Source organism: Amborella trichopoda, chromosome 12 (genome assembly GCF_054954075.1).
Source record: "Amborella trichopoda isolate Santa Cruz 75 chromosome 12, AtrichopodaSantaCruz75HAP2 v2.0, whole genome shotgun sequence".
NCBI classification, from domain to species: Eukaryota; Viridiplantae; Streptophyta; class Magnoliopsida; order Amborellales; family Amborellaceae; genus Amborella; species Amborella trichopoda.
Window position 1 is genome coordinate 34,500,360 of NC_142347.1, and position 19,442 is coordinate 34,519,801.

A 19,442-nucleotide genomic window follows, 5' to 3' on the forward strand; every position below is an offset into this window, starting at 1 on the left:
TCTCATTCTTTTGACAGGCCTATTCAATGGTTCTTATGGTTCAACCTCCATATCTCATTCGATTAATAATCAGAGTCCACATTTCTTCATAACTCGAAGCCATGAAAGCAGAAACTCTATTTTTTCAGCAAAAACAAAAAATTATTTTGCAGAGAACCCCAGTGTTCATAAAAAATAACACAAACCCCAAATTTGCAGAGACGGATAAGTTCTTGCAGAAAACCCTAGGGTTCATTAGAATAAATGGAAACCCTACATTTGGAGCGAGGGTAAGCTTAATACACTGAACCAAAATGTGCAGAGAGAGAAAAGAGAGTAGGAGAAGTAACAAGGGAGGAGGGAGAGACCATTTGGTGAGGCGAGAGATTTGTGACAGAGTAATACAAATCCATAGTAGGGGCTAAAGTAAAATACTCGTGTAAGACCCAAATGACTTTATAAGAATAAAAAAAAGGCTTTGTATTTTTTTCAATTGGCATTTGAAAAACTTGCAATTTTTATGAACAACAAATTCCTTTTATTTGACATCCAAACTTGCCCTAAGAGATCTTTTTTTCTATTTAATCAGTGCTTCTGATTAGTCTCTCATTATATTCTTTGTGCATTAAGAGAATAATTTACTTTTTTTTCGAAACTTGTAACTCAATATTTTAAGTATTTCCTTCTTTGGTTTTGTACTTTTTATTTTTTATTTATGGATAAAAATTTTACAATTTCCAAAATAATTGTTTCTATGTTTTTATTTTTATAAATTTTTCAAACAACCACCCCAATTTCTTTTAACTCTCAATATTTTAATTTAAGTAGCATTGTGCTCTCAAAAGTTTTTAGGATTGCTTATGATTTTTTATTTTTTTAAGATTTAAAAAAAATATGTTGTCTTAACTGAAAAATAAATCAATTCGTTTTTTTTTTTTACAGAGACTGAAGAAATCTATAATTATAAGTACATAATTTCATGCTCTGGAGATACTTTTGAAGAATTTTAAATTTTTTTTAGTTGACTTTTCAAATAGTTTTCAAAATTATGTGTATTATTTTTCTTTTTCCCAATATTTTATGCTTTCATTTCTAATTATAACATTAGAAAAAGAAAACAAATTAAGCAATTTTCTTTTTTATTTTAATTATTCAACCGACTTCTAAAATATTATTATCTGATGAAATTTATTTTATTTTAATCTAATATTGAAATAAGAAATAAAAAATAAAAATCTATTTTTTATTTTATTATTTAAGCGACTTCTAAAATATTTGTTGGTCTTGTTTATCGTTTTAATGCTTAATTATATTATGTTGTTATATATTAATTTAATTATACTATAATTTGTATTATATAGTTGATTTATATTATTATGGTTATATATAATTATTATATTAATAATAATATAATATAATATAATATATTAGAGCGTCATTTTATGCTATATTTTATTTTTATATTACTATTATGTAATGCGTAACTAATTAATTCTTTATGTTCATTTTGATTAAAGGTTATAGTCTTATTATTCATAGGGTTTGGGTTTCCTATAGTTAAGGTCTTCAATTTGGTAGTAAGCGAGTGAAAATAGAGAAAGAGTGAGAGTAAAGAGGTTTTTTCCGCAAATGGCGAAATAAAACATAATAGGGTCTTTTCGGTAATGAAGTTTTGCTTCTGATAAGTGGAGGTTATATGACTACTTTGTAGAACAGAATGGTTATCTCTTCTTTTATATTTCTTTTTTATCAATAATATCCATAATTTTATTAAAAATTGTCATAAAGTGCTAAACTCCTTGGAGCGAGGTAATTACACTGCCATTTCGTTTTTTAACAGCTTCCCAATTATAGGAAATTAAGAAGCCGAAACAACTTCCCAATTATTGGTTATAGGAAATCAAGAAGCCTCCATCCCCCTCGCTCCCTGGCTTCTCGATAACATGTACCGAAAACAATTATTTCTTTACTCTCTAAATGTATGAGGCAATAGTGGAAAAAAAAATAGTAAAATAACAATTTAATTTTTTTTATTGTTTGCCATAATCAATGGAATTAGCTCCATGCATGCATATTACATTTTTTTTCTTTCTTCTTTTTTATTATTATCATGCATATTGTACTTCCATGAAATCAAATAACATATGTTCATATTTATGTAGTGTAATATTTATCAGAAGGAAAAATTACATGTATATCCGTTATAGTTTCCATTGTTACAGCTCTACCAATAGTTTCGGTTATCACTATCGTGTCTATTTTTTTCATGTCAAAACGAAAATTTTAAAAAAAGATGATTTTACCTTTTTTCGGTTATTGAACAACCGAATTCAAAATATTTTCGGTTGTTCAACAACCGAAAACGGGGTCAATTTCAGTTTTTGAATAACCGAAAATTTAAAATTTTTAGTTCTTCAAGAACCAAAATTTTGTTTCTCTTCTGGGTATCCTCTCTCTACCTCTCTCTCTACAATACATGGGTAAAAAAGTTTTTATTTTTGTTTTAAACTCTCTCTCCCCTTCACCCGACGTCTTTTCCTAAATTTACCGGCTCAAACTAGCTTTTCCCTTTGATTTTATCGAATAACCATGACTTCAAAGAGCTAGAGAGAGAATACGCCACAAGATTTCTCCTAATTTTCTAATCTCATAATCCCTAAAATTTCTCCTAAATCTAATTTTCTAATCTCATAATCTCTAAGATTTCTCCTAAATCTAATTTTCTAATCTCATAATCCCTAAGATTTCTCCTAAATCTAATTTTCTAATCTCATAATCCCTAAGATTTCTCCTAAATTTAAAGGCACGCCACAAGAGAGAAAAATGAGGTAAAAAAAATACGCCACACGAGAGAAAACATTTTTCGGTTCTTCAAGAACCGAAATTGGTGTATTTTCAAATATTGAACAACCAAAAATATTTTGAATTCTGTTGTTGAAAAAAGTAAAATCATTTTTTTTTTAAATTTTCTTTTTAACATAAAAAAAACAAACACGATATTGATAACAGAAACTATTCAATAGAACCGTAATAACAAAAACTATAACATGTAATTTTCCCTTATCAAAATCTATAAAATTAGCTTCATGCAAGTATACTTTTTTGTTTTCCATTTTTTATTTATTTTTTAATCATCATGCACGTTGTACTTTCATGATATCAAATAATATTTTCGTGTTTTACATTTTTTTTTTTAATATTCTTTTATTAAAATGATAAAATGATATATACATACCTGATCACCCATTGCAAAATCATGCGCTCATTTCACGATAACAAAAAATTCATACATTATATATTTATATTATAATTTAACTAAATGATTATTCTGTTTCACGTGCACCGCACGTAACCCAACTAGTTATCGATGAAGGAGTTGCTGCCCTTGGATTAGCTTCGAAGCTGCTAAAACCTGATAAATATTTTCTAAAGTTGGAAAAGAAATTCCAACATCCACCCAGATGTCCAAATCGTTTACAGACATCAGCAGGTATCGTGGCCAATGCTTCCTTAACATTCATTTTCATTTTATGTGCTCCTAAAAAGATGAAATCAATACTTAAATTTTGGAACATAAAATCATCCAAACAAATCAAACCATGAACACAAATTAGAACGCAATACTATTCACACCAACCATCAGTTCATAATAAACCAAATATGTCTAGCTCCAACAGAGAGCTCTTACCACAGTAACCCAAATTGACCTCCCACTGGAAAAGACCCCAAAATTACAGAACCTAATCACAAGAATAAAGTTATAAATAAAAAAATGCAAAGTGATTGGTTTAATGCAAACAGCAGAGGGTGGAGTGATAGAGAGAGAGGGTCAGATGATCAGCAGCCTGAATTAGGTGAAAGGCACCTAAAAGAACATTGGACCCATGGTGTGAAATGACACAATCTTGAAATAAAGGAAGCACATCTTATCAGTTCTTTGTCTTTGAATGCTTGACGAGCCACTCGATAACAGAGTCAATGTTGGTTGAGTTCTTGCATGAAATCATGAAGCAGCAGACTTCTCTATCTTGAATAGACTTGAGATCCCTACACCACAAAAACGTTATATCACCATTTCTATAACAATGCATATATTTCTCTCTCAACAACTATATAGTTTCAATGAAACAATGCTATATGCTTCAGACACATTTTGAAGAGCATTTGTGTATCATAGTACCGACCACCCACATGGTTGAGTCCCCCAGAGACACTGGGTTCTTATTTTTTCCTGAGAGTTTTCAGATCCTTCACTCACCCCCACAGTTAATTCCATAAAAAATAATAATTTCGAGCTAAAAAAAAACTCTAAATCAGTTCACCCTCAAAGACTAACTTCAAACTGCCCATTTTCGGGTCAATAAATCTACAATTTCAAGAGCTCAAAAGTCATTTTCCTTATTCTGGGAATTGTTCTCTAGGTAAGGATGGTCTGGAAATTTTCAAGTAAAAAAATTCCCGCTAACGTTTTTTTGGGGGCTAGACCACCTAATTAGGTGATCCAGTAGACCGTATAATCTTTTCCTTCATGAATAACTTTCTTGATAAGTGCAATGGTTCCTATGAAACATTTGTGTTTTGAGAAAAATTCAATTGTACATTCTTCAGGGGGTAAATATCACAAACAAGCGATATAAATATACTACCCACATAATCAATTTTGCAAATGCTTGCATTTTTGGATTCTGCTTTGAAAGGCCAAAATGAGAATGGAATGGTTCTCTACGAACTCACATTTGTTTCATTAAATCCTGCTTTAAAAAGGCTTCACGTTTGTCGATTTTGTTCCCCAGTACTAGCAACGGGATCCCATGCAAAGAAGGCTTGCTAAGCAGGTCATGAAGTTCACTTTTTGATATGGGCAAGTTATCTCGGTCTGCTGCATCGACAACATATCTGTGAGGGCATAAGAGCATGGTTAGTGCTGCTTTTTATCTTTCGATGAGTATAGTTGGACAGAATAGATGAGAACTCCAGGTAAAGTTCAAGCTATACATATTAAAAATAGCCATTATAGTAATTGTAATATTCCCTTTCTCTTTCAAAATATACGTTGAATCTTTATATTTTTCTAGACATAATTTAAGTATAAAAATGTGCCATACACTTCGCTTTGATTATGGAAGAAAAGAAAATGGTCATAATTGTATCTCAGTTTACCCAGTATACATAATATTCCTTTTAAAAATTCTACCACAAAAGAACATGCCAACTACAGATAATGATGTCACACATTTAAGCTAATTTCAATATCATATGTATACAGTCAAAAGTAAAAATAACCACAATAAAAATCCAAAAATGTTAAAACCCATGTGGGCTTGATTGCATAGTGGTTATGATACTGTCCCAACTTCAATTTCTACCGCTGAACTACCTTTACTATTTCTAATATTTGAATAGATAGATTGACATATCTGAGGCGATGAAGGATTATTTAAGAGGCAAAAATTTTATGCCAAATTTGATAATCTATGTCTTCCACTAGATAAACAGGTTTTCAGGCAAATAAGTAATAGAAATCAACACATGAACAAATTCCAAGCAATATTTTGTAGCAACAAGATGTAGTGGAACTTGGAAAACAAAAAGCAAATGGCAGATGCAAATCAAGTTAATATTTTCCATACAGGATCAAGAGCTCCATCAAACAAAAAGAGGTATTTTCAACTAACAATTGTTTCCCTCATGACCACAGAAAAAGAGAAAAATAGAAGCTGTACTTGTCCTCTCTCCAAACCCGCTCCCTAAAATCCTGTCTTGAAAGCAGAATTCCTCATTACCCTCATTTACTTTCCCGTTTCTAGTTTCTTTTGATTTCTTACTTCGTTTATTTTCTTCCTTGTGTCATTTTTTGTTCAAATATGGCAATTGCATGGTGCTGGACTTGGAGGTCATTTGGCAAGGACAGTACTTTAACCTTGGCGAACATGTATATTTGGCCGGAATAGAGAAGAGATGTTGTGAGGCATGTGAACAGATGCTGTATATGCCAGCTCGCAAAAGGACTCAGAACATCGGGTTGCACAGTCCATTACCGGGACCACGACAACCCTGGGAAGATATGAATATGGATCTTGTAGTGAGACTGCCATGAATAACCCAAGGAATGAACTCTGTCTTCGTAGTAGTTAATTGGTACTTGAAGATGGTGCATTTTATAGCTTGCCATTACACTTTGGATGCTATGCAAGAAGCCAATCGGTATTTTAAAGATGTTCGCTTCACGATGTTCCCAAAACTATCACCTTAGATCAAGATACAAGCTTTATGAGCAGCTTTTGGAAGACCTTGCAGTGGAAGATGGGGAACAAAACTCCAGTCTAGCAATGTGTACCATCCTCAAACAGATGGTCAGACAGAGGTAGTTAATAGGAGTTCAGGCAAACTTTTGCATTATTTCGTAGGACGCTGCAGCAGTGGGATTTGTTCTTGCCTCAAGCTGAGTTCATGTATAACAATACCAGAAATAGAACCACAGAGCGATCACCTTTTAAAGAGGTTCACAGCAGAAACCTGAAACAGGTATTGGATTTGGTGAGTTCGTCTAATGTGGAACGAGTTAGTGATGACGCAGAGGCTTGGGCTGAGCACATTCTAGACTTCCAGTGACAAAAGCTTAACATGAACACAATGTGTTACAAAGAGACTGTTGATTGACACAGGTGCCGAAAAGAGGTTAATTAGAGTGATTTAGCTATGGTTTACCGACGGAAGGAAAGACTTCCTCAAGGGCAGTATCATAAACTGAAGTTTAGGCGCATTGGGAATTGTCATGTTCTAAAGAGATTGGGAGAGAATGCATACCATAGTTACTGGAATCTCTCACCCTAGGTGGCGATTCCGTTTCAGAACAAAGAAAAGAGGCATACAGGATTGTGCGAACTATCGATGGATCAAACTTATGAGACATACAAAATTGTAGTACTTACTTACAATAACAAAGGAGACACATAATTTTGGTACCTACTTACAAGAACAAAGGAGACGTACAAAATTGTGCGAACTATCGAGAGATCAAACTTATGAACCACCTATGAAGCTATGGGAGAGACTAACTGAGCAAAGATTTAGGCATGAAATGAGCATATCAGAAAACCAATTCGGTTTTATGCCAGGGAGGTCAATAATTGAGGCTATTTTCCTACTTAGGCAACTGATTGAGAAGTTTAGGGCGAAGGAGAAAGACCGCCACATGGTCTTTATTAATCTTATGATAGAGCACCTCGATATTTAATTTGTTGGGTGTTAAAAAAAGAAAGGAGTCTCCTCCATATACTATATTGACTTGGTGAGAGATATGAACGAGATAGCACTAACCAGTGTGCGAATAACTAGTGGCGAGAGAGTGAGTTTTCAGTGACACCAAGTCAACATTAGGGGGTCAATGTTAAGCCCATACCTTTATCTTAATTACGGACGACTTGACTAGGCACCTACAAGATGAGGTACCATGATGTGTGAAGTTCAAAGACAACATAGTTTTGATTGATGAGACTTGCAACGACGCCATCACAAAGTTAGAACTTTAGAGGTCTTCTTTAGAATCTGAAAGTTTTAAAATTAGTCAGACTAAGGCAGAGATATTGAATGCAATTTTAGTAATAATGGGAGTAGAGATGAGGACGTAGTTAAAATTAATGGCCAAGAAATACCAAAAAGAGCACACTTTTGATATCTTGGTTCGACAATGCAAGAAAATACAGAGATTGAAGAAGATGTCGCACATAAAATTAGAGCTGGGTGGGCGAAGTGCAGATGTGCAACATGAGTTTTGTGTGATCGCCATATATCGATGAGCTGAAGGGAAAGTTCTACACGACAGTTGTGAGACTAGCTTTGGTTTATGAGGCAGAATGTTTGCGATCAAGAAACGACATACCCATAGGATAAGTGTAGCTGAGATGAGGATGTTGAGATGGTGAATGGCAAAGCAAGAAGGGATAGAATTCAAAATGAAATACATTTAGGAGAACTTAGGTGTGGCTCCAATAGGCGATAGAATGAGAGAAAGTAGACTTGGGTACGCCTTGGCAGACCCAATATAACACTTGATAAGAGTCTCAATGGAAGGCTCAAAAGAGCAAGGGGTAGGCCCAAAAAGACACGGTCGGAAGTAGTGAGAAAAGATACGCGGACTTATGGCCTCACTGAAGATGTGGCCCTTAATAGAGCAGATTAACTGACTAGGATTCGTGTAGCAAACCCCAAATAGTTGGGAAAAGGCTCTAATGGTAATAATGATTTGTGTTAGATTCAGATTACAACACAGAGCATTACAATGACAAAAAAATTCCCATGTTAACAATATATGTGAGAAGTTAACTTTCCCCTATATATATATATATATATATATATATATATATATATATATATATATACGAAATCAAAATCTTAGTTTCAAGTATACAAAAGATAATATCTGTACGTTATAAAGATCATCATGGATTCCCTAGTGGATTGTCAGTATCTGTTAAATGTACTTAAACTAAAATAAATATCCCCCTCCCCCCAAAGTTTCATTATAATCAAGTATTCCTTCTTTCTTTACTCAATCCTGAACCTCAAAAAACCTCGAATATACTATTACGACCATTTGACCTTGATTCCAATGATGCGATTAAGGCTCAATACATCGATTTCAATACTAAAGGAACACTTGTTCAGGTCTTTTGGACTTTTGCGAATCTTGATTCCAATACAAGAGTTACCATGTCCAAGCATACTCTTTACATCAATTGCACAATCCTTTAGCCCGATGAAACTCATTTCCTATTAATTTTTGTTGTGATTCTTAGTTTTTGGGTGCGCAATCCCATAAATATAGGAATTGTTATTTTAGTTAGGTTGAAACTCAATCCCATAAAAGTAGGCATTTGGATTCCAATTGGGTTCAAACTCAATTTCAAAATGGCCTGAATTTCAATTCCGGTTGGGTTAAAAGTTGCTTCCAAAATAGTATGAATCTTGATTTCTATTGGATTGACACTTGATTTCGAAGAAGTAGGAATCTCAATTCTATTTGGGTTGAAAGACGATTCCGATGAAGTAGGAATCTCGAATCTTGCAATACGACTTGGACGGAAAGCAGCTCCAACAATAGGAATCTTCCAACTGCCTACGATTCCATGATTATGATTCGTAAATTGATTCGGAATCTTAGACATTTCGAACAACTACGATGCATACAAAGTGGCGCTTCAGGCAGGTTATAATCTTTCTCTAATATCTAACATTGCATATTCTCTCCAAAAAAAATATCTAACATAGCATATCTATATGATTATAATGGTGAGACCGACAGAGAAGGAGATTGATTGGCAAGACTAGTTGCTAGAATTCAAGGCCGAGGTGATTGATTTTGTACGTGATACCAGAATTATCACCACGACGGGTGGATCATATGCATAGTATCTTGTGCATTGGAAAGATAAGTCTGAAGCAAAAGATTTGTGGATTTTGGAGACTGAGTTCCAAAGCATAGATCTTGACAGTAGAAGCAATATACACCGGGGGGATTGATCCAGTCCTGCTGATATCATCTCCATCACTTATCTCCATTTTATTTATTTTTTGCTATTCATGTTATTGTTCATGGGTTACTATTCACAGATATTGTTCATACAGGTATTTCTGGAATTTTTAATATTGTTTAGGGGTGGTTTAGGTTTTAGAGAATCGTTTGGAATTATTAGTTAGAAGGGATAATTTGGAGTTTTATTTTTAATCATAGAGAGGCTTTTCTCTATTGAAGCTTCTTGTGCTTCACTTTTATTGAATCTATTAATTTCCAGCTCTATTTGCTGCCTCATCTTATCCATCAATACTCCATGCTACAATAGCATTCCTATACATAAAAAGCTGAGAAAAACATCATGCTTTAGTGCTTTAACTAGAACTCACAAAGGCACCAAGTCCATGAAATTTCTAGATCAAAGGTCAACTCTTACCTCCCTCAGTGCTTGGACTTGGTTTCTATAGTTTTTCTCCAATTTTCTAATGATGTATCTCACCCCCTCCATGACCTTGTTGAGAATAGCAAGCGTCGAATAGAAATATTTGGGGTACAAGTAGAAACCTAGACAACACAAAGATGGAGAGACCATTTACCCTTACATTGATGAATCATTTAAAATTTTAAATTCCGAAATATATAAATAAGCATTTACCTGCATAATGAATTCGTATGCCCAATAGGTCGTTCCACTGTCTTCAACCATCTCGACTACTTTGTTCAAAAAACTGCACTTCTCTTGAATCGCCACCCTCTCAATCCCTTCATAGAGAAGCATCATAGCAGCCTTCTTACAAGGTCACTAAAGATGTTGTGACCTCCACACTGCTGGAACACCTAGAACAAATCTCTTACCAGAAACTATGCCCTCCACTTTAACTCCCTCACAGGACCATGAGAGGAGGTCTTTCACCCACTCTTAAGAGGTCAACCTCTTCAATGTGACTTGAGATTGTAGAATACAGTTTACAGCCAAGTAGTACGTCGTGAAGAGGGTGATTGCCAGCCTAATTAGCTCCTTATTCTCGCTGTAATGTCTCATCAAGTGAAATATTTTGGTGGAGTTATAATGAATTTTGACACTGACCTTGCCCAAACTAGAGTTTCCTTCACAATTTTGATCTTGCTCATCTCCTCTAACATGGAATCAATGTAGTGGGCAAGTTCATACCAGATGCTTCATTTTGAGCATCGACTTCGACCCGTAGAAACACATGCCTTAGCATTATCTATGATAGTCTAGATTACATGCTTCTCTCCTTCCTTCTCGACTATTTGGTCCATTAGTTCTGCCACGAGCTTTGCTTCCTTCTTCACCCCCGTGACCTCTCTACAGGATATGAAGATTGTTCCACGTCGGTAATACACCCGAAAATTAAGATAATCTTTTTTATTGACTTTGTCTCTCAAACCGCTCACTCATGATGGCGAGTCCCATTCTCGGACAACACTCCTTAAAGTCCCCAATGAATTTCCAAACATTCCTCTGCCTCCTCATCCAGGATTGGCTCACTAAAGCTCGTATGTTGTAGAAGGCTTCGCCCCAAAACCCCCTTTTCTAAAACTTCAGCCATCATTAGCCCGTAATACAGGTTGTTGGCTGCGTTGAGGGGGATACTTCCATCATAAAACCACTTCCCAATAACCTCTTCACTATGTCCCTTACACCTTACATCATGCTAGCTACAATGTCCATTCATTGCAAACGTAGGCTTGGAGAGGAATGGGTCGACGTGACCCTAATACATGGGATGTGCAGATCGACTATGTGCTCCTTGCGTGGTCTCCACCACACTTGCACTCCTGGACAAGCTAGGAGTAGTTTCCTTGATATCTTATGCATGGGACAAGATAGCCCTAGACAACCTTTCTGCCACACTAGAACTGCCACCAGGTGCAGCTACGCCTCCATGCACACCCTTGCTAGTTCATCCATACATACCCTTGCTGGGCCCTGCATACATACTTGTGTTGGCCCCTAAATACATTGCCCATGCGGTGCCCACCACACATACCCATGCCACTCTCTCGACGGGGCACTTCCTGTAAGCCTGCTCCCATTGCAAATTCTATGTCGAGGTTGAACGTACGAGCAATTCAACCTCGACATGGGGCTTGCAATGAGCAATTTAACCTCGACATAGATCTTGAATATTAATAAATGAGCAACTCAAGCTCAAGATGCTTCAATGGAGAAAAGTCTCTCAACATGGACAAAAACCATGAAAGTCATATGCCAGAGTTTTTAAACAAGACAAAACCCCTTTTGCTTTCAAACTAATCAATATACATATTTTTAAGTTGATTCTTTAGCTAGGTACTCTTTAAGGTATCTCATATAAACTATAACGCCAAGCTCGTCTAACATGTGCTAAATAAGCCTCACAAATAACCTCCACATAAAGGAAACCTTCAACTAGATCCCTAGGACAAGTAAATTGTGAACCACTTCCTCTCCTGCACTAGCTCTCCTCCCTTCCCTCCCCCTATCCTGAAGATAACCTCTTTGCTTAACTCATTGGGGTTTAAAATGTTTGTCACAATCCTAACTAAGCTTTCATCAAAAAAGTTTACCCTTATGAACTTAATCTTCGTGATTTTAACAGATGGGTTGAGAGCTGATGGTCCACAACTTGGAATATAAATATGATAGTGGTTCTCAGAGTTTTTCTTTTCTTTTTTTCCCCTTCTTTTGATCAATGACTTTGATAAGATTGCTAGGAGGATGGCTATTGCGCTTCCCTGCATGTGGTTTTAAAGAGAAAGAAATGCATCTACTTTTAAGTATTTCCCACAATTGTGCCTATATGGCTACAGTTATATCAGATGCCTAACAGTAGTCGAGTAAGTTGCCTTCTCTCCTCAACTAAGCCTAATATGTAAGTTCTTCCATGAAACAGAAAGCATTTGAATGTTTACTCATCCTGAACCAGTGGAAATTCAGTTTGAGGAGAGTTTGTAAGATCAGAGATCAAGAAATGTTATTGCGGGTGACACATTTGCCCTAAAAAACTATGTTTTTGGGGCTCAATGAGAATAAGTGAAAGCATAGTTGTAGGAATTGGGAACGTGGCGACTGTGACAAGCTAAAAGATCCCGGTGGTTGGAAGCACCATACATACAATGCATATGTTATTGATAAAGATACCAACTTTTTGGGGTTCTCGATCCCAACTTTTTGGAGATCTCAATCCCAAACTTTCGATGATCTTGCTCCCAATCTTAAAAGAATTATATATGAACTATATCTAGTCCATACCTGAATATACTATTTAAAGTAGGGATCTCTTTATTTATGGCCAGCAAGCAATGGAAATATATTAAAAGTATAGCCTTTCTTTTTGAGAATTATATCAAAAGTATAGTTGCACTACTAACTCACTATAAATCAAGAAAATCATCAATTTGGTTGTTATTTTGGTCTTTAAGGTGGGGGCCAACATCCCTAACAATGGGGATCATGATCATTAACAGTGAGGATTGAGATCCCAAAATTTAAAAATTGAGATACTATAAATATCCTTTTCCCAAGGCGTTGGAGCGAGATTCCAGAGCATGATCCTCACCAAGGTTGAAAGATCCCAGTAACTATGGGAGAAACCAAAGCTCAACATTGAAACCAATTATGAATTGCTTGTGTTCTGTAAGCACAACCATAATAAGGACAACACCTACACTTACACTCCTTTTGGAACAAGTTAAACAAAGAACCCGAATTGAATAGGAAAACAAATGAAACACAAAAAATTGACTTCTACTTCATAGAGGAGAGTCATTGATATGGTGATCTGGTTACTTAAGAGGCTTTCTTCGCATGATCGCCTTATTCCAATTCAAGTGATTCTACCACTAAAGCATCATTAAAGCCAGGGTATGATGAACCATGTGAATGGAAATTGTGCCTCTTGTTTGTAATGTGCAGAATTTTGGACATAAGGGAAAAGAGTTTTCAGGGGAATGAAGTTAGAGGAGAGAAGAAATATTGATCGTAAAGCAACAGCGTGGCATGGTAGAAGATAAAAGACCCGTTCCAAGGCATAGTTTCATTAGGCACATTCTCTAGTTTCTTGCACAAACTGAAGTTACATGGATGCCGAGAAGCACACTGTTCATAAGATGGGGTAGGAGGAATCATCAAGATAAATGCAACTAATTAGATTATAATTAATTGGTAAGTAAGGTGGCCAGAATAGTATGAGAAAGCTTTGGCTGTGAGAGCAAGTTTAAGATTTTTATAATTCGCGTTTTCTAAGATCAATGGAGATAATATATAGGTGTTTGGACAAAAATAAAAAGATTTTGTCATAGAAACATTCTAGCAAACTTGCAAAATCATGAACAATACATGCTAGGAATCTGGCTAGGTTTGATTGGTTAGTTGTCGACGACTGCTACATGACATCTCAAATTTGATTCCTGCCTCTGAACTAGGCAAACAAAAAAAAGACTCTACAACATGGCTGCCATTAGAAATATCCATACAACCGTGCATAAAAATGCAAGAACCAAGTCGCATAAAAGGCAGCAAATATAGTATGCTAAAAACCAAGTAGCGTGTAAGCTGTTGAAGATGGGTGCGCTAATGGATAGAACACCAAGGAGTGGCAGGGTTCCCGCCCCCCCCCCCCCCCCCCCCCCTCCCCCAAATTGATTTCTAGCTCCTTATCTATTTCACTAGAATCCTATAACATTCAAGAAAAATCTCAACGGCACAGCGTCAGGCATGGGGAATGATCAAGTTTAGCATGCATAGTTTAGCTTACCTCTTTTTTTTTTGGAAGTTGATATTTGTTTAGCTTACTTGGTAATTAGCCTAAAACAAAAACTAAACAAAGCTGTTATATGAACATGCTTTTATCATTTCCTTTGTATTTGAAGATTTGGGAGCAAAGCCATCAAGAGGCCCCAACTAAGCTAAAGAAGTTAAGTACACCAAACCTCAACAATTGCCATAAACATCATTACATCCTCACCAAATGGGAATTTTGAAGAAATCCAATTTAACTATTTATGTTGCCATCGTTGCCTTTCTAAGGAGTTAAGACTCCCCAGGAAGCTGTATGATATTTTGACAACATATTATGCTACAAAAGAAAGATTCATAGGCTCAACAATCGCCATAGACACAAGAAGTAGATCTCCAGATCAATAAAGAGCAATTCTACGATTAGCATGGCTGACTGATTACTTCTGTTCTTCATTCTTAGCGTAATCACCGTTCCTTTGATAACACCTCATTATTATTCAAAATTAATAAATGATCTCATCCAACATCAAACAATGCCTATCATCCCAACTCTCCAAATTAAAACTAAATCTACAACCATGTACGGATTATACAGCAAAACATCTTAAAAAAAGATTTGTGAACAATAACAAATCCATAACCAAGAAATGAGTGATAATCAATACAACTATGGCATTCAAACCAAAAGGATAGATAAATTAAAATACATGATCCTATCTGATATTCTTTTCTTTCATATTTATCCTACCTCACATTCTGCACAAGAAAATTAATGTACTTCCTATTCACCCAAAACAAATTAATGTACTTCCATTGATATTAATTGCATTAGGAAAACAAAGAATACAGACAAAACTGTTCCAATCATTGAATACTTACACATAATTATTACCTTTCGGGCACATTTGTTTAGCAGGGAAAGAACTATCGTTCTTTTTCACTGGACTACTGCTTTCCCAATTTTTTAGGAAAGTAGTAGTTATTGTAGCAGCACGGAGAGCGTTTTCCTAGCGCTCTATGTATTTTTGTGTGAAAGCTGCACTCGACCTATTTAGGTGTGAAAATGCTTTCCCACACTTACCAGAAAGCTCTCAGAACAAACACGCCCAAGGCCCTAGGAAAGTGTTTTCAAAATGAAGCAAATTTGCCCTTGATTTATTATATTGTTCTGAAATAGAAACAACAATAAAATAAAGAATCGTACACTATAGCAGAGACTGCACGGCAGTAACGCTCCCACATACTTCGGAACCTCGGTTGACCTCCAAGGTCCCACAATTTAATAGTGACATTCCCCTTTGTGACCTTGCGCATATTGAAACCTACCTGTAAATAAGATTGAGGATGACACGTATGATTCCATTCCAACAATAGGTCATAAATTTTCACATATACTAATTGCCAATGTTACTATTAATAACCTACTAATAAGTTAAAAAATCGGCAGTCAATGACCTAATAAATATGCTCTTATATTTGCCAAGCAATTAGGAACCGGCAATTACCTAATATATGCATTCAGACAGAAAGATTACAAAGCCAACAATTTTGGGAGAGAACACTAGGCTACATACAAGTATAATATTCAGGTACTCATGCCCAACAACTAGTATCCACATTAATTCATGGGTGGTGACCTTGAGTAACGGTTCCCAGTAAAAGTGGACAAAAACCCATCACCCATTTCCCATGGTTGAACATGGACAACGAATGTTGGCCTGAGTATGTAGTCCTATCAATTTTTGCAGTTCAATCTTGCTAGTCATTAAGAAACCAGTATGTATCAGGCTAAAAGTAAAATTTTCCACAAGAATCATGAAGCAATTCATTATGATTCATCTCAGAAAACAGCTAGTTCTTGCCGGCCATTCAAAAAACAATTAACAAATAAAAATTAACCTTTTAGGTAGAAAGACTTATTTCAAAATTAAACGCAGCTAGAAATCAGAAAATCAGCTCCCTTACACAACAAAGATATCAAATCAAGCAAAACTCAGAAGCAATTCCACCACCCAATTCAAAAAATAAGACAAAAGACCTTTTTTTCCAGGTTGAAGCGGCATTGAGAAACATAAAATGACAACCAAAAACATGAGGTACTGGTGCTCAGGGCGTTGACATCAAGGGTACCATTCCTAACCCACTTACTGAAGTAAAAAGAAAAAAGAAAAGCAAAGGATAGAAGCGCTCACGGTGGGAATCATGTCTTCACTGTATCCACCAGTCTACAAAGGAAAGCTAACATTAGATCATTAGAATACTACACAATAAAAAAGAGAACAAAATCCAATTAATGCACGCAAAAAACTAAAGAAAAAAAGTAGACAGATAAAGCAATTTACCGCAATGACATTCACGAGAGACGTCTTTCCGGCATTTTGGAGACCGATCAAAGAAAGCTCCATCTCTTGCTTAAAGAACAGGCTACACATAAAACAGATCCCAATTTTCCAAAAATCATAAATAAGTGCACATACCTTCCCAGATAAACATATTTGTCAAAGGAAAAAATCAGTATTGAGAACTCAATTGCATAGAATATCCACAAAAAGGTATATTTGAAGAACAATCCACACATGTTGCAATTAGAGATACCCACAAAGCAATACCCCTAACAACCAATTGATGCAAGAACATTTCATACAAAATAAGCACAAAAAAGAGGCCAATTCGCGAAAAAAATCCATTGATGAAGATAAGTGATACCTTCGAAGCCAGTTGAGAAAGGCCTCCCACAAACCCATCGCAGAACAAGATTTCAATTAAAATTAGGGTTCTTGAGATCTGATAAACCCTTTTTCTTCTGCTTCTTCAATTTACCATAACAACTTGCACACTACTGAAAGTGTATATATATTCTTAGAAGTTTAGAGAGAGAGAGAGTAAAAATAGAAAATATGGGAACAGAATGATTGCAGAGGAGAGAGGGTGCTCTAACCTTTACCGAATTTTCTAATAAAGGATTCACACAATGCCCCCAATTTATCTAAGTGACAAAAATACCCCTTTATGATTTGTCAAACCCCCATCTCTCTCTCTAAAACTGGTCATATCTCTCTCTCTCTAATTTACGTCCTCACCGCTACGGGTCTCTCTCCCGCGCATAAAGTATGCAGAGTGGGATCACGCTCTAATATTATCTTTCTAGGATAGAGCTCTTCACAAGTGGTTTTGGACACTGAAGGCCCGGCATTTGGCCAGCCCGGCCAAGACATGCGCCTGGGCCAGATCAGTCTTAGCCCCAACTCAGCCTTGTTCCCTTATGGGGCCTTAGGCTTAGACTGGCCTAAACCAGGCCAAAGAGGTCCGGCCCTATTAGGACCGGGCTGGGTTAGGCTAGGCTAAATAAAATTAAAAAAAAATAAAACAAAACAAAAGATTAAGAAATGAAGGTCAAATCGTTCCCTAACGTTGTCATCATCTTGGCTTAGGCCTGATCCTCAGGCCATGGTGGTCTAGCCCACAAGCTAAATTTTGTGGCCCATACCCTAGTTTTTGGGGTGGACTGGACCACCTAAATTGCTTCTAGGTTGAGTTGATTCCAAACTGCTCGCCCTAGGTTGTTACTGGGCTGGGCTTTGGCCAGCCATTTATGGCGCCTAGCCATATCGAGCTGGCCTCATTATGATTGTGAGGCCTTTGTTTTCGGTGCTCAATTTTAGGTTTTTATTTTCTTGAGCCTATGTGAAATGTACTTTAGAATTTTTCTTTTTGAAACTGGAGCTAGTTTAAACTATTGAAGTAGTTACATACTCGTCTGAAACGGAAGAAATATGTTCTCATAAGAGTATAAAATCTTTTAACTTCTGTCAACAAAGATGTGCTATTCTAACTTGGACATGCTAGTTTCTTCTCCCCCTCTCTCTTTCTGGGATGGCATAAAAAAAAAAGTTGTCAAGGCTTGAATTTTTCATATAAAATGTGGAGGGGTATTATTTTAGGGGTGCGTTTGTTTGCTTGAAGATAATCGTTCCCTGAAAAAAAGCAAAGTTCTTATTTTTTGAGAAATGGAATGTTATTTTCTAGAAGGTTTAAAGAAGTTCTGAATATCGATATTTGATAACCTGCAAAAATATTAAAAAAGTTCTGGTTACCTGTATTTGAGTACCTGCTGAAATGTTGAGAAAGTTTAGAGTACTATGATTGATTCATCTTAGAACTTTTAAACCTGTCACCTGCCAATAACCCATTTTGAACTGTTCATTAATTTTTTATTGATATGGGCCCGATATGTCATGTATAAAGAAAATAATTATGACATTCCTAAGATGTCCAACGACAAAGATGTTTTTATAATATGGCCTTTATATGATACATGGCATTGAAAGGATAGATAGGTTTTTTTTTAGGATATAAGGTTTGATTGGAGTCCCATTAGGAGTGGGACTCGTGTAGGTTTCTTGCGCAACTGGTTTTTTTTTTTTTTGCCCATTAGTTGCATGGAATGCGAGCTTAATATTAATATAAGAAGGTGATGCAATTTTTTTTTTTAAAGGTAGCTTTTTAGGGGTTGTTTCGATGTATTTGTTATTATTACAATTTAGTACTGCAATAAATTTAATCTTAATAATAAATTATCTGATATAAGAGATAAACTTATAGGTAGTTTTATATATAAATTTTTTTTTCTCTGAAAAGTTATTTTTACCTTATTCAAAATAATTTACTTAAAATTAGGAGTGGACTCAAGGTATTGATCAGGGTAGTGAGTGCCGCAACATAAGATCTTAAGTTTCATTCCTACCATAAGTAAATGACCTTTTTTAGGGGTGGGAATTGAGCCTGGTTAACCCATGGACCCGATGGGTCAATCTTACCGTTGGGTCAGGTATGTATCTATTTGACCTTGATTTGACTAAGTCAATGTCTAGCTTAGATCCTATCGGGTGCCAGTCAAGGCCAAACCGACTTGAATATATAAGTATAAACTATATATAAATAATACTAATTACATGGTATAAAATATAGAAAATACTATATATAAATAATACTAATTATATAGTATAAAATATAGAAAATATTTTCTATATATTTTTTCTTTATAGACTTGAATCGATTGGTCGGGTCGTAGTCCAGTTAACTTAGACCCGAACAGGGTCTAGGTCAGGTCCCAGTCTAACTTAGACCTAGTTGGGTCCAGACCGGACTCAGCCCATTCCCACTCCAACCCTGCCCCTCTGAACTACCAAAAACAACAATTTA

At 35.7% G+C, this 19,442-nt stretch overlaps 1 protein-coding gene across 1 annotated transcript; it reads right to left on the reverse strand.

The window, feature by feature from the left end:
- Positions 1 to 3,579: 3,579 nt before the first annotated feature.
- Positions 3,580 to 17,073, reverse strand: ARLA1C (ADP-ribosylation factor-like A1C). Its single transcript, XM_006841041.4, has 6 exons — positions 16,947 to 17,073; positions 16,583 to 16,664; positions 16,433 to 16,465; positions 15,445 to 15,566; positions 4,714 to 4,875; positions 3,580 to 4,026 (listed from the first exon to the last, which is right to left on the reverse strand). Exons 1-6 carry the CDS (start codon positions 16,982 to 16,984, stop codon positions 3,909 to 3,911), a joined length of 555 nt encoding a protein of 184 aa, XP_006841104.1. The 5' UTR covers positions 16,985 to 17,073; the 3' UTR covers positions 3,580 to 3,908.
- Between the last annotated feature and the right edge of the window lie 2,369 nt (positions 17,074 to 19,442).

Coding starts and splice junctions, on each gene's coding strand:
- ARLA1C (XM_006841041.4), bottom strand. CDS start 16,984: ATGGGTTTGTGGGAGGCCTTTCTCAACTGGCTTCGAAG. Junction 16,665..16,946: donor TTTCTCAACTGGCTTCGAAG/GTATCACTTATC, acceptor TTTTATGTGTAG/CCTGTTCTTTAAGCAAGAGA. Junction 15,567..16,432: donor GTGAAGACATGATTCCCACC/GTGAGCGCTTCT, acceptor TCTTATTTACAG/GTAGGTTTCAATATGCGCAA.